The sequence below is a fragment of the Taudactylus pleione genome, unplaced genomic scaffold (assembly GCF_031769625.1).
Source record: "Taudactylus pleione unplaced genomic scaffold, aTauple2 ptg000100l, whole genome shotgun sequence".
NCBI lineage: Eukaryota > Metazoa > Chordata > Amphibia > Anura > Myobatrachidae > Taudactylus > Taudactylus pleione.
This window is the reverse complement of record NW_028284502.1, coordinates 13,208,700-13,223,987: the sequence shown is the minus strand read 5'-3', so window position 1 is coordinate 13,223,987 and position 15,288 is coordinate 13,208,700. Positions and strand designations below refer to the sequence as shown.

The 15,288-nt window shown below is 45.6% G+C and overlaps 1 protein-coding gene across 3 annotated transcripts in view; it reads left to right on the top strand.

Annotated features, from left to right (window-relative positions):
* WT1 (WT1 transcription factor) overlaps positions 1-13,963 on the top strand; it is a 63,834-nt gene extending 49,871 nt beyond the window's left edge. For 2 of the 3 annotated variants that reach the window (XM_088470486.1, XM_088470484.1), the window contains 4 exons: positions 835-985; positions 4,023-4,112; positions 7,923-8,015; positions 9,528-13,963. In XM_088470486.1, the coding sequence (XP_088326612.1) occupies positions 835-985; positions 4,023-4,112; positions 7,923-8,015; positions 9,528-9,649 (456 nt within the window). In that variant the 3' untranslated portion in view covers positions 9,650-13,963. The remainder of the gene's footprint in view (positions 1-834; positions 986-4,022; positions 4,113-7,922; positions 8,016-9,527) is intronic. The other variant, XM_088470485.1, reaches the window with a different exon arrangement.
* Positions 13,964-15,288: the final 1,325 nt, after the last annotated feature.

Here is a 15,288-nt window from a genome sequence, read left to right as displayed (position 1 = left end):
CTACCACAAGGGTCTCGTCGCAAGCCCCGAAGGTCGCGATGGACTCGACCATCGCGACCATCAACCTGGCCACTCGCTAAAGCTGCGGGTGGTCACCCACAGCCTAGCGAGTGGCCAGGAAGCCGGCTCAGAACTTAGAAGCGGCCGCCGACATTCAGAGCGAGCGCTCGCATTTTGCGAGCGCCTCTGAATTAGGTCCTCAGTGTGGGGCGTGTCAGTGGAATTGCGGGCTTTGTTGAGATATGCGCACAAGCTACTTTGCATATTCTCAGACTGAGGCTGGTGCTAGCACTAATAATGATGACAGGCGTCTAACCAAGCCTATGGACAGGGGCTGTCCATCCGCAGAGATGCATATGACACTGTGGGGTCTATTTACTAAGCAGGGTTAGGAGACAGAGTGAAAAGTGATAAGGTGCCAGCCAATCAGCTCCTAACTGTCATTTTTCAAACACAGCCTGTGAGATGACAGTTGGGAGCTGATTGGCTGGCACCTTATCACTTTTCACTCCGTCTCCTAACACTGCTTAGTAAATAGATCCCTGAGTCTTCTAATGCAAGCAATGCGGGAATAGTTATGGCTGACTAGGACGTTTCCCCGCTTAGCCATAACTTTTTAGACTAATTGAGTCATATTCAGTAACAGTTGTGATTGCATCCTTAAGTCTAGGGATATGTGTCCATCTTACTACCAGCAATGGATTCACCATTCACCCTTGTTCTTATATCTTTGTTAATAGACACAACCACAAATGATTATTACTGTGTCAAGTTATATTATTGTGTACGGTTATTCAACAACTGGCATTTGAACATATATTATTTTTCTCGTAGGATGTTAGACGTGTTCCTGGAGTGACCCCGGCTATTGTCAGGTCAGCGGCAGAAACCAATGAGAAACGGCCGTTCATGTGTGCATACCCTGGATGTAACAAGAGATACTTTAAGCTGTCCCACCTGCAGATGCACAGTAGAAAGCACACAGGTAGCACAATAATTTTAATATATTGCAGCCTGGTCCTAGTGTATTTTAAAATCACATTGATAAATATTTATATATAGGATCTGTTTCATTCATCCATTAGGGCACCTTATGTTGTAGAGAGAAACAGAATTGTGCATCTTATGCTCTAACCCAGTGATTCCCAACCTCGGTCATCAAGGCACACTAACAGTCCTGGTTTTAGTGATATCCATGCTTCAACACAGGTGGTTAAATCAAAATAACTAAGGTACTAAATAAGTCACCTGTGCTTAAGTGTGGCTATCCTTAAAACCTAGACTGTTAGTGTGCCATGAGGACCATCAGTGGCGGGCTGGGCCGGGGGGCAGGGTGCCATGTGCCCCCCGGGCCGCAGCGTCATGCGGGCCATGGGCCGCGGGCAGTCTGTGTCACTGTGTCACGCTATACAAGTGACAAACACACAGCCGCCGGCTCCGGCAGCTGTGTGTTTGTTGTAAGCAGCAGCCAATGAGAGTCTGTCAGACTCTCATTAGCTGTTGCTGCGCACACTGCAGGAGCCGCTCCATCTTCCGGCTCCCGCAGCGGGCAATGGGAGAGGCGTCATGACATCATATGACGTCTCTCCCATAATGCCCGGGAAGGACAGACGGAGGAGCGGATGGCGACGGCGGGAGCGGGGATTCAGGTGTTTTGTTTTTTTCTACGTGTGTCTACTGGGGGGGAGGCTGGCACTACAAGGGGGAGACCACTACTGGGGGCACCAAAAGTGGGGAACCACTACTGGAGGCACTGCAAGGGAGGGACTACTACTAATGGGGGCAATACAAGGGGGGGATTACTACTACTGGGGGCACTACAAGGGGGGGGACTACTGGTGGCACTACAAAGGGGGAACCACTACTGAACTGGGGGCACTACAAGAGGGAGGGACTACTACTGGGGGCACTACAAGAGGGAGACCACTACTGGGGGTACTACAAGGGGGAGATCACTACTGGGGGCACTACAGGGGGGGCACTACAAGGGGGGACCACTACTGGGGATTATAACTGGGGGCACTTCAAGGGGGGGACTACAACTGGGTGGACTACTACTGGGGGCACTACAAGGGGGGGGACTACTTTTGCAAGGGGGGACTACTACTACTAGGGGCACTACAAGGGGAGGGGACAACTACTAGGGGCACTGCATAGGGGGGAGGGGACTACTAATAGGGGCACTACATAGGGGGGAGGGGGACTACCACTGGGGGCACTGCATCGAGGGACCACTGCTGGGGGCTCTATAAAAAGGGAAATACTGGGGGTACTGCATAGGGGGGAGACTACAACTGGGGCCACTATTTAAGGGGCACTGCATAAGGGTTACCACTATTGAGGGCACTGCATGGGGTGTGGACTGCTACTGGGGCACTATATAAGGAGCACTGCATAGGGGGTACCACTAATGGGGGCACTATATAAGGGGCTTACTACTGGGGGCACAAGGGGCACTGCACAGGGGGGACCACTACTGGGGGCACTGTATAAGGGGCACTGCATAGGGGGATCACTACTGGGGGCACTACTGGAGGCTTGCATAAGGGGATCCTCTCCTGGGGCACAGGGGGGCACTGCATATGGGCACCACGACGGGGCTGTTCCTAATCTTTATTTTTACTTTAATCCCATATGGACCCGCCTACTCCCTGGAACACTTGAGGGGGGGAGGCGCCGTAGCATGCATGTTCTTCGTGCACTCTGGCTACACGCTACCCCTCTGCCAGGGCCGCCTGCATGCATTTGCCCCCCAGGCTAAAAGTTGCCAGCCAGCCCCTGAGGACCGTGGTTGGGAACCCCTGTTCTAGCCCATGTCAATGAGTTTATGGAGGTGGTCTTTATTTTCAGCCTTCCATCTTGCAGTGAGAGGACTACAATAGAAGGTAATTGTATGTTTGCAGCTAGTTAATGCAGCATTGTTGTGTAGAGCCCAAGTATAAAAGATTAAACGTCACCTGAGGAATCATGGGACAAGACATGCAAATTGCTCCTTAATTGCATCTTGGAACTTGTCTTGGGCTTCCAGGCCAGAGTCAATAAAAAGATAAAATAGATATCTATAATATAACAAGGCTAAATGTCAGTCTAGCACAGTGGTGTCAAACTTGGGCCTTTCAGCTGCTGTGGGACTACATATCCCAGCATGCTCTTCCACAGTTTTAGCATGCCCTAATAGCAAAACTCTGGCAATGCATGCTGGGATGTCTAGTTCCACTGCAGCTGAAGGGCCCGAGTTTGACACCATTGGTCTAGCTGTTGCACAGTTGAGCATAGATAGGGGAGGCCCCGCCCCCACCCCCACCCTGACCTCAGATGCACTGAAGCTTTCAGGAGGGATCACTGAGCCGAATGAAGGTCAGTAGACACCTGGCATTGCCTGGGAGGTAATATAGTGCCGAATGCACTAAAGCGACGCAACAGTTTCACATGTGACGCTGCAGCCTTTTTCTCCTCACAAAATGACTTACATTTTCCAGCTGGGAACACAACCTTGTCCCGTTACCTTCAATGGAAAACAGTTTGGGGCACCAGCTGCCATTTAATCAATATAATCAAAACTTTCGAAGACATAAAGGTGACACATGTAATAAAAACCATCCTCATGTCCCTTCACTTATGGAAAAACTATTGACCTAAATGAAACCATGTACATCTTCAGGTGCATCTGTAAGTAAGCAAGAGGGGATATATTCACATTTTATGGGGTTATCACAAAAACCAGGAGGAGGGGATGCACCTGGGCAGATGATTAGGAAAACTTGCACAAATAAAAACCAATTGCAGCTTCGCAATTGTCGCTGGTCATGAATTCCCCTTAATGGCTGTCTGGCTGATTACTGAAAACTTTACATTCTACTCATGCAGATAGTGGGAAAACTACCTATACAAAAAGCAAGAATGGGTGTATCAAAGAGATCTCTGCAGAAAATACTACGTTGCAATAATCAACATGGATACTCATCTTCTCGCATCCCTGTATCATTCATTAAACACAAGCTATTCATATCTTGTCTCCTAAGGTGAGAAACCGTATCAATGTGACTTCAAAGATTGTGAGAGGAGATTCTCTCGTTCCGATCAACTGAAAAGGCACCAAAGACGACACACAGGTTTGTGACATGACATATACACACTAGTGGGTAAGGTGCAGCTTACGGGGGAGATGCTTCAAATCTATAAGTTAATAAGCACCTGGGTGTGGTCCTGTCTCTTTAAGGCAGGACCCAATTTCATGTTTAAAATGTATGCAAGCTTGAGCCCAAGATGGCAGATCAAGTTCATTTATCTGAGAATCAGTGTAGGGACTGGCTAGATGGGAATGACCGTGAAGCGGTGGCCAGCTTAACAAATTATTGCAATATTTTGGAACCAACATTCCCTATGTTCAAAGGAGTTGCAGTTTGAAAAGCATATGAGTGCCGAGTTTGGATGATATTTTTTATGTAGATGGTGTGGTCACATACCAAGGGCACCCCAGATGGTTGAGTACCGTGGATTGGGGTGAGCGAGTTCGGTTCTACTCGGTTCCGTTCGGTTTTAAAAACCGAATCTTATTGGCTATCCAAAACTTGTGATAGCTGATAGCCAATAAGATTCGGTTTTTAAATCCGAACGGAACCGAGTAGAACCGAACCCGCTCACCCCTAATATATATACTAGCGACCTGCCACAGCTTTGCACGGGAGCTATTTTGAATTTACGGCAATAGTCTTTTTTAACCCAGGTCTTATAAGATTTCCTTTTAGATGGTATTAGTCATTTATTCTCCTGACATCAACACGAAAACATTTCGATTTGACATAACACGTAAAGTTGTCCATTAGAAAAACAGTCTCTAGGTAAACTCCAGCCACATTAAGGGGGTCATTCGGTACCGTCGTGCGCATGCGTGAGACCCGCTACGACCGACAACGCCGGTCGTAGCGGGTCTCGATCCAAAGGGGGCGAGCTGTCGATGTTGATTGACAGCTCGCCCCATTTGGAAGGCGGGCCGGGGGGTGGCAGCCCAAACGGGGACGTTCCCATGGGAAGGCCTACCGTTTGGGGGCGGCCCCACTGACATCACTAATGATGTCAGTGGAGAGCTTCCGGCTCAGACAGAGTCGAAAGCTCTCTGGGGCTTACGACAAGGGAGACCCTACCCTAGGGTCTCGTCGTAAGCCCCGATGGTCGCGATGGTCTTAACCATCGCGACCATCACCTTAGGCGGTCGTAAGGCTGTGGGTGTTAACCCACAGCCTTACCACTGCAAAGGAGGACGTCTTGAAAATTCAAGAGGTCCTCCCCTCATTCAGACCGACCGCACACTCTGTGCGACCGGCTCTGAATGAGGTCCTAAGTGTCTGTCCCTGTACTTTATTTATTGTCATGCCAAAGCAGACTCCCACTGGTATATGGACTTGTTTGAGATTAAAGAATCGTTATTTACATAGATGAAATAGGAATGGGAAAAAATGGGAAAACCTGAAATTTAGTATCAGTAAACAGGGCTTACATAAATTTTTCTGGAGAAACCGGATAATACGTCTATCTAAATGGTATAAAATAAAAGTCCATCGTTGCGATATATATTTAATGGTTTAGGCAGCGTAAGCCAAGAAAGCTCTTGAACGTTCATTTTTTCATTGTCTTGCGTCCCTAAAATCATTAGTGCTAATGTAAGATGGTTATTACCTCAATATAACAATAACATAACAACCAACTAAACTGAACAGAAAACAGCAGTCAGCGTAGGCAACAAAGCAATATAAATAGGTGACACGTTGCTCTCTGGCCACTGCGGAACAGCAAATTCTTATAGGGTATGTTGTGACTTGTAGTCCCATAACTGGAGACCCATAGGTTGTTTCATTCTGGATTCCAAGCATATTTCAATACCTTAAGTATACAAACATTGGACCTCATTCAGAGTCGGACGAAGCGGCCGCACGGTCATACGGGAAAAGGGGCCGGATATTCAAATGATTCCCTCGCAAGTTGCGTCCCTAAGTTCGGGTCAGTAGCTGGCCGACCAAGGGGAGGAAGCGGTCGGAATTCAAAAAAATACACCCCCTTCTCATACGCATTGCACGTCATCTCCGGGCATATAAGGATTAATCGAGACCATCGGGAACCATTGGAAGTGGTCGTAAAGCTTAAGGTTGACCATACCCTCTCTTAAGCTCTACGATCATGTCAGTGTAATAACCTCCCATGTCACATGTGCCATGACGCTACTGTGTTAGTTATGCACTCCCATAAACCGTATGCACTCCCATAAAACGCAGTTCGCATAATTAGGCACGCCTGCGTTCGGATCTCCACTCCCCCGTTTTCAAGCACCTTCCCCTGTTACCACCCACAAACGCCTCAATCTGTCACTCAAACTACCGACCTGGCTGTGTTCAAGGAGAGAGAAATTTGTGATCGTAGCGGCTAGTTTGCACACGCGCATTGCGAACTTTACGCATGCGCAGTATAGCGAACATCGGTGGCGTACGACCGTGCGGCCGCAACGACCGACTCTGAATGAGGTCCATTGTCCTGTACATGATATTCCTACAAATATGCCCCAGGGATCATGAAAGAGTGAGTATCTGAAGCTGAAGGGAGGTGATACAGTAAACAGATGGGCACCTGCAGATGTATGCAGGGTTTACCGTATTCACATGTTTTTCATTTGCTGATATTTGGATAAGCCGCTTTGTAACTTTTGCTGAATACATTGCTTTATCTGATTAGATTTTAGATATATGTGTCAAGCATGTGTTTATATCATTCTTTATTTGCTGCTGTGGAATAGGGCAGTTCTGCTGAGTCGTTTGGGTCTATATACTGTACAAGAACATCCAGGACAAACTGTGCGTGAAATCCTAGGGCAGTAATATAAATGGCTGCCTGATGACATAAAACACAGGAGGAAGATGGCGGCGTGTACAAGCCAGTAACTCAAAGTCACATGACGGCGGACAACACTGCGAACTGAACATCATTTTTTTACAATTGAAAGCCTGCATGAGACTTACATGTGAAGCACTTTCAACTAAATAAACCTAGCGTCTTTTTTTTACATGTACAGTATAATAACTGCCTGAAAGCTTAGGCATGTGCATATAACAGCGGGAGCGTAATTAAAACATAGTAACATTTTGAAGGGCCCCCCAAAAGCTTCTAGAAAGACACCTCTTTAAGCATTGCTGCTCTGGAGTGCTGTGATAAGTGCCACCTAACATTTTAATGCATAAACATCACCAAGTCACCTTCACATCCCCTCATATCACCATCAGTTGTCTTCCATCACAGTCATTACCCCATATTATAATATCCAAAAATCACTTTCAGTGACATTAGCCAAGTGAATAAACAAAAGAGTTATTTTATGCCCTAAGTGTACAGTATGCCCAAGACTAGTGCCCCAGTTCCAGATAATTCCCATGGAAGTACTGACATAGTAGAGTCCCCAGTTTACAGTATGTACCCTCCTCCCTTCTGTGTTATCTCTAAACCTGTGTGGTCCTGGACTTTCCCTGTTTTTAACTGCCTCTTCAGCTGGCTGCTCCTCCATCTGTCTCCCGACTAGCACTGGCTTAAACACATCAACATCAGTGGAGAGACATTTGGAGAAGCCACCATCAGATATGACCTCAGGTCACATCTTTGGGTCGCTGGGAGCAACTCTCCCAGTACTGTCACTAAAGAACTTATTTGGTCCCTGATAACTCTGGGCAACCCCTGCACCCACTATAGTTACAGCTCCATCTAACACCAGGTCTGCATCACACTTTGCATGTGGAAAGTGCAGAGAAATGGATTTGAGCAAATATAACATTCAGTTGTTACACCTGTTGTATCCATTGTCCTGCAGGCCAACTGGTTATATAACTGGGGGGGGGGGAGGCAAAACTACTATTTTATTGACTGTTTTTATTTCTTGTCCCCAGGCGTTAAACCCTTCCAGTGTAAAACATGTGAGAGAAAGTTCTCTCGGTCCGACCACCTGAAGACACACACCAGGACTCATACAGGTAAAACAAGTGCGTAAACCTTTATTCACATTTATTCGTTGATGTCTTGTCCTAGTTTGTAGCATCTGCACAATAGATTAAAGTAACTTGGCTACGGAATTAATCAAATAATCACTCTAATGTAAAAATGATATTGGGCATAATAATTACATTTTTCCTGAGGCTCTATGTAATATGGTTTGATATTTTTTTTTAAGCTTGAGTGCTTTAGTGCAACAACAAAAAAATATGGAAAAACATGTCCTGGGGTCCAAGGTCTTCAGGTTATTTCCTGAAGGCCCCCTTCATCTCTCCAGCCACTGAGCCATAAGGCCACATAGAGGGCAGGGCTTTCAGGCCCTCCTTTGCTGCAAGATCATAAGGGCCTGAAAAGGAGCTCAATCACAATATAAAAGTAATTTTATAGAATCAGGAGGGTTCTGTGTCAAGGGTCTCTGTGCGTCAGGGAGACACTCATTCTCATGTCCACTCCAGGCTGGTTTCCTGTGGAAGTTTGAACTATACTTTAGGCATTAACGGTCATTTATGAATGTGTTATTTAGTCCCAGAAACACAACATCAATGAAAATCGACCTTAAGCAAATATACCCCTTGTGCTCCATTTAATAAAATGGAGCCCATGGAGAAAGAAATGAATAAAACATTTTTTAAAAGTTAAATTGAATGAACGGGATGCTAGTCACGGGTGTAGTAGGTATTACCGCCGGCCGCATGTATCACTAACCTAATTCCCCCCCTAACCCTAACCCTCCCTTAGGGGTGCCTAACCCTAACCTCCCCCCAATTGCCTAACCCTAACTCCCTCCCCCTCTAAGTGCCTAAACCTAACCCCCCTTCCCCACTGCCTAAACCTAAGTCTCCCCGGGGGTGCCTAACCCTAACCCCCCTTCCCCTAGCCTAACCCTAACCCTCCCTGGGGGGTGCCTAACCCTAAGACCCCCGGGAACCCTAACCTAACCCTCCCTCCCCCCCGTGGCTGTCCACGCCCGGCACCCGGCTTACCTTCGTTCGGTATGCCGGGCGTCGGTCTTCGGGCATATGGTTAATTGCAATGTTAGTATTAGGTAAAGTTCTCTTTTAATACACAAGATACTGGGGTCACCTCTTGGATGGAAAAATACACATATAGAGGCAACCATTTAATTGGCTGAAACAGTACTCGTGAGAATACAACATATTAATTCGCTAGCAATGGGTGACATTATTAAGGCATGATTCACCGTGTGACTACAGCCTGATTGATGTCACTAGCTCCTAGGTACTTGATAGTCTAAATGTGCCCACAAAATGTCAGCTTGAAGTGTTTGTAAGTCAGATACACTTGGAGTAATTAGTCCATTCCTCTCAGCTACATACTAGTACTTGGCCAAATAATTGGTTTAAAAGCTGCAGCGCTAAAGCTTTTCAGCATTATTAGACTCTTTAGCCTTAATTTTTGTGAAAATGTCAATTGTTTCAGTCATCTTAACGGGACGGTTAGAGGTGTAATTCCATGATAACTGGATATCTTCACTTTAACAGGTGAGAAGCCTTTCAGCTGCAGGTGGCCCAGCTGTCAGAAAAAGTTTGCCCGGTCAGACGAGTTGGTCCGTCATCACAACATGCATCAAAGAAATATGACCAAGCTTCAGCTGGCTCTTTAGGGGGTGGGGCAAAAGCCCCCTGGACTTAAACATCTACTGTATTATATATTACGCTTCAGGCACGTCAAACCACAGGGCTCCTCGGATGCTAACAAAGAGGTGGGACTCTGTTCAGCTGTCGTACATGAGGGTTGACCTGGTTATGAAGAAGACTGTGTTCATCTGTAGGACAGATTGTCTAGTAAATGGCTGTATTTGGCATCATTATCTCTGTGTTGTGTGTAAACCCTATTTTACTTATTTAACTTGCGGGGATGTGATGCAGTTTGCAGCATGAACAACAAATATATAAAGGCAACAGTATTTTAGTGTTATTGTGTTGTGAGGTATCAAAGCCTCCGCTTTTCCCATGAGGAAACAAAGCAATGATGTCCATTCATAGTTTCTATTGCAGATGTTCCACATGTAACAATATGAAAAGCAGTGGATTATAGCACCTTAGTAATGTATCAAATCTTAAAAAGCAATTAAATGTATCTTAATGTCATATAAATGGTAATTTAGGAGGCTCCACCAGTACTTATTCTGATCTTTGGACAGACAAAGATGGGTACGACAGTACCTGCCCTGGCCTGGGGCGCTGAGAGGTGGGTACTGATGACCGGGGCCTGGGTTTGTTGGAGGGGTCCAGTGGGGGCCCGACACAGGTCAACTGCTAAGGGAGACATTGTACACCTTTGCAGTGCTGCTGAGGGTGACAAATGTCTGCTTGTGTGGCCATGGGCACCCCCTGTGCTGCCGCAGATACCCCTTGTGCGGCCATTGCGCCACAAAGGAAGACTTTTAAATAAAATTTTGAGGCGTGGCCACTCCTCTCCTGGATTTGCTCATGCCCCCCTCAGTACCCAGGTCCATGGCCACTCTCGGCAGCACTGACCTCAGCAGCAGACCGATGTGCAGGACCCCCAAGAGATTGTCTATGTAGCTATTATCTGCAGTACCAATACCTTGGCTTTAATACATCTGACCACACATGGACTAATCCTGCTGCTCCTCTGAGTGGCAAATTACATTAGCACCTTCCAATTTGGCTCTACACTCTTGGGCTGAGTAGCCAAATGCCACTGGGGCCTATAGTCAGCAGGTGACTGCCCACACAGATGGATAATGAATATTTGTGACAGGATTACAAATATGTCCGAAAATTATCCATCCATTTGGCACAAGCTTATAATCTGGGACCACAAACGCATCAAAATCAGATTAGTTTGATAATTATGGTGCAAACCACTTAGGGTCTGATGCAGCAGAGTTTGATTAAATCAGACATAAGGGGCCAAATGTAATAGATGAGAGTTTAGAAAATGTGAGAGAAAACTTTCACATTTGTAAATTCAGCCAATGTACTAAAGTCACATAACAGGCAAACTTGCATGTTTTTCAGACTGAAAAAACTCTCAAGATTCAAACTCTCATCCAGGTGTTTCCTGTATTGAAAATGCAACTTGATCAATGTATTAGTGTGAGAGTTTTACTGCTAAACTCTCACATTTTCTAAACTATCACTCTAATACATTTGGCCCCTGGTGCTAAAAAAAAGTATACATGTTATAAATGCAGGTATTCACACATATGCAGACCTGTACACATCTCAAGATGAGTCCACATCTGCGTGTGTAGCATGCGCGCCTGGTTGCTACAAGTCATCATCATCATTGATATCTTGCATCTGCTCAATGCTGGGTGCATATGTTACAACTCCAAAGAGGCAAATATTCATTGATATCCAAGTTTGCATTGGATGCATTTGCATTGACACACCCTACCTGAACTTTGTCAACGTGAGAACGCCCCTTCACACTCACACCCCTGTTATGCCTTGCTGGTCGTAACTTAAGTGTAGCTGAGAATGAAATGCATAGGTCATTGCCTGTATTTGTGTGTTGCCAGTTTCGGAGCATGCACAGAGTGAAATCACACAAGATGCGTTCCGTTGATCGGCGCACCTTCATCTCTGTATCAGCCCCTTAATGAATACCTTAAAATCAAAAAAATGTCCAGGTCCTGATGTATAAAGAATCACTTTTTCCAGGTTAAAAATATGCTCGTAATTAATTTTAAGATCAAGCCAGATAAGTAGAACATATCTGTGGGACCAAATACGGAAATAATTAATTCTGAATGATATATCCTATACATGTATATGCATTTTCTTAAATTTAAATAATGTTGAATATTTTGAGGGCAATGTAAGATGAGTCTTTGAGAACCTCAAATGTTCTTCCCTGTCTGGAAAATTCTGCAATGGTTGGAGGCCACCTGATTCCATGGCTACCTCTGATGGTTTTAGTGTTGCAGTCTCGCTGATAAGAGCTGGTTATCCAGGCAGACTCAATGCAATGCAGAGTTGTTTAGCAGTGATGTCTACAGTATCCAAAGGCCTTTATGGAAAACCTATTCACGGAACCCTAGGGGATGCGTGTACCCTTAATTAAAAGCCTACACTGGTCCTTGGTGGGATAACCTGAAATACCATATATTCTACATGATATATTGAGATTTGCTTAGAAATAGACATTCTGTATTTTCTCTTTCTCTTCCTACTCTGTTGACATGACAATTATAATGCTCTCTATTCAATTTTAACACTTATTATAAAACCTCAGATATTTTTGAGGAATACATTTTAAAAGGAACGCTAAAACACTGGCAAGTATATGTTCATAGGGCCTGATTCAGAGGCGGTCGCTGTTTGCGAGCGCTTGCTCTGAAACAGGGCATTTTTTTTTTTTGTTCGGCATCCAGGCCGCTCGCAAAGCCACCACAGCTAGTGCAAGCGGCCTGGCGATGGTCGTGACTATCGCGACCATCGGGCTTGCGTCGAGACCCTGCAGGAGGGTCTCGGCTCCTGCAAGCCAGAGTGGACTTCCTGCTCTAATCACGAGTGATGTCAGTAGGGCCGCCCACAAACGGCAGGCACTCCTAAGGGAACGCCTGCATTTGTGCAGCCACCCCCCGCCTACAAAACGAGGCGAACTGTCAATCAACATCGACAGCCTCCCCGTCTTGTAGTGAGCGACGGAGCTGCCGTCGCTCGCTGGGGCTCGCGCAAGCGCACGCCGGAGGCGGCGCTGTCGCAGTGGGGGAACATTGACCCGCTTGCGAGCGCCTTGCGCTCGCTAGCGTGTCTGAATCAGGCCCATAGTTCGCAATACGGCCCCTTTCTAATTAGCGATGAATCTGCTGCACTTCAATCACAGGGACATTGCAAGTCCTACATATCCTCTCCTTCAAACCCGGTCCTAAGAGGCTTGAGCCACAAGGTGTGTCTACTCTTCATATGATCATGGGATACTAAATACATGTTAAAGTGTGGCATTTGGACTGAAAATTAAATTATTTAGTTATTTGTGGGCCTGATTCAGAGATGTACGTTAAAGCCATTGCTGTATGCAGCTACTGTGCGAAAATATGCAAATATCTCAGACGGCGAGGATTGCGTGGAGACGCCCACCTGCGGCTTTGCAAATCCAAGCAACCAATCAGATATTAGCTATTATCTTCCAGAAAGGGCTAGATAAATGTTAAGTAGAATCTGATTGGTTGCTATGGGCAACATCTCCAAACCTTTAGTAAATTTACCCCTGTGTCTCAATCCTATCCATCTCATGTTGTCAAGAGGGCACGTCTTAAAATGTGTTGCATCAACCTTTATTTTATGCCAGCTCAAATACATCTCTCATTTACCCTTGGCAAACCGTCACCCTCATATACATCATCGGAACAGTAGTTAAACAAAAGCTGGTGTGCTGAAGCTCCGTCTTCTATATCTTAGTTGGTCCCACAGGACATTAGACACTCTAGCACTCTACAGTATAATGCAGTGTGTTTGGTTACCATGGTAAACATGCCATACCAGAGTGCATCTAATTATAATGGGGCAATATAGAGGAACATACATGTTACAGTTCCAAAACTGTTTAATGTGTGAGTGGGTGGGATGCTGTTGTTTTTTTCTATATTTTTATTATTAAATGGTGAATTGAAGAATTATATTTTGTAGACTTTAATTTATTTTACTGCTTCGGAATGGGCGATCTGCCATGAAACATGCTTGGGGACCAAACTCGCTTTCTACTTGTTCCATGGCACAGAATTACCTCTGGAATGTTTTGAACTTCTGTCTGGGAGGAAAATGGTTCATGTGGTTGCTGACAAAAGTAGCGCAATACCCAGAATCCTCTTGGTGAAATGTAATTTAAGTAAATGTCCATTTACTGTCATGTATTTCAGAGGGAAGTTGTCACGTTCATTTCATGGAAGCAGTTTGACATTTGTGAACAGTGTAAAAGGCTTCACTGGTTTGGTGGCCAATAATTGTACATATGCTGCTTAAATGGTAATAAAATGTAATGAACATGCAGATTGTCCGTCTGTCATTTTTTGGCCGCAGTAGGTGGAAGTACGGGAATGGGCAAAATGCAGGTTTTTATCACTGGGTTCCAAATTTGTCAATCACTGAAATATTCGTATTCTGTGTATACATTACATCATACTTGCCGACAATCAGTTCCCTCCTTCCGGGAGGGAGCTGATTGTCAGCTAACAGCGGGGGGCGTGCCCGGCCATGATGTCACTTTTGGGGGGCGGAGCCGGGGGTGGAGCTGCGTGATCGCGTCATCGTAGCCCCGCACCCTCTTCACAATGCCATTATTTTTGGCATTGTGAACCAGGGGGCAGGGCCACAATGACGCGATTCAACGCGAATCGCGTCACCGCCCCCCCGGTGGTCAGGAGGGTTGCCGGCTGCCGGGAGGCTTGCCTGCCTTTCCGGGGGGCCGGGAGCGGCACCCGAAAATCGTGAGGCTCCCAGCCAAATCGGGAGGGTAGGCAAGCCTGCATTACATACAGAATGTAACACAAACATACGGTATATATATATATATATATATATACATTAGGCCACACCCCTTGACAGTACCCGGGCCCCCCAGGCTCTCTACGGCCCTGCACAGACACACAAACGCCTGAGAAAGCTGTGATATTTGCAAGTGGTCAAGGGATCTGGTACAAATCCAGGATGATTATGAAAGACTCCAGCAGAGGAAACACCAGTTCCTGCTGGGTATATATATAACTGTTCGTTAGAAGTGGGGATAACACATATCACATATAGGCCTCAAAGGGAGTGTCCATATTGTACATGAATCACCAGAAAGGAGTCTAGCTCTCATAGTATGCATAATTCCATTACTTTACACTTCCCCCCCAAAAAACTATTTTGTATATTAGCTTCTAGAAAGGTAATTATCACTGTATTTTACATACAGCAGTATTAGTCATGACAGTAATGAAATTATCATGATCACATATGGGCATGACCGATATGAGCTGCTGCCCTGTAGGGTCTCCCTTGAGCAGCTGTTTATTAATAAAGACGCAATTTTAAAAGAAATAGGTAAAATCTACATTATTTAAACCATGGTGTCGCAATTTGTAACAGAAAAATAAAGTTGTAAAAATATCAATGTCTGCTTCATGTCCTATATAGTATATTGCAATAACTCACAAGTTGTCAAACTCGGTCCTCAGGACCCCACACAGTGCATGTTTTCCAGGTCTCTTCACAGAATCAAAAGTTAAATAATTATAACAACCTGTGGATCTTTTAAAATGTATCAGTGAGTAATGAATACACC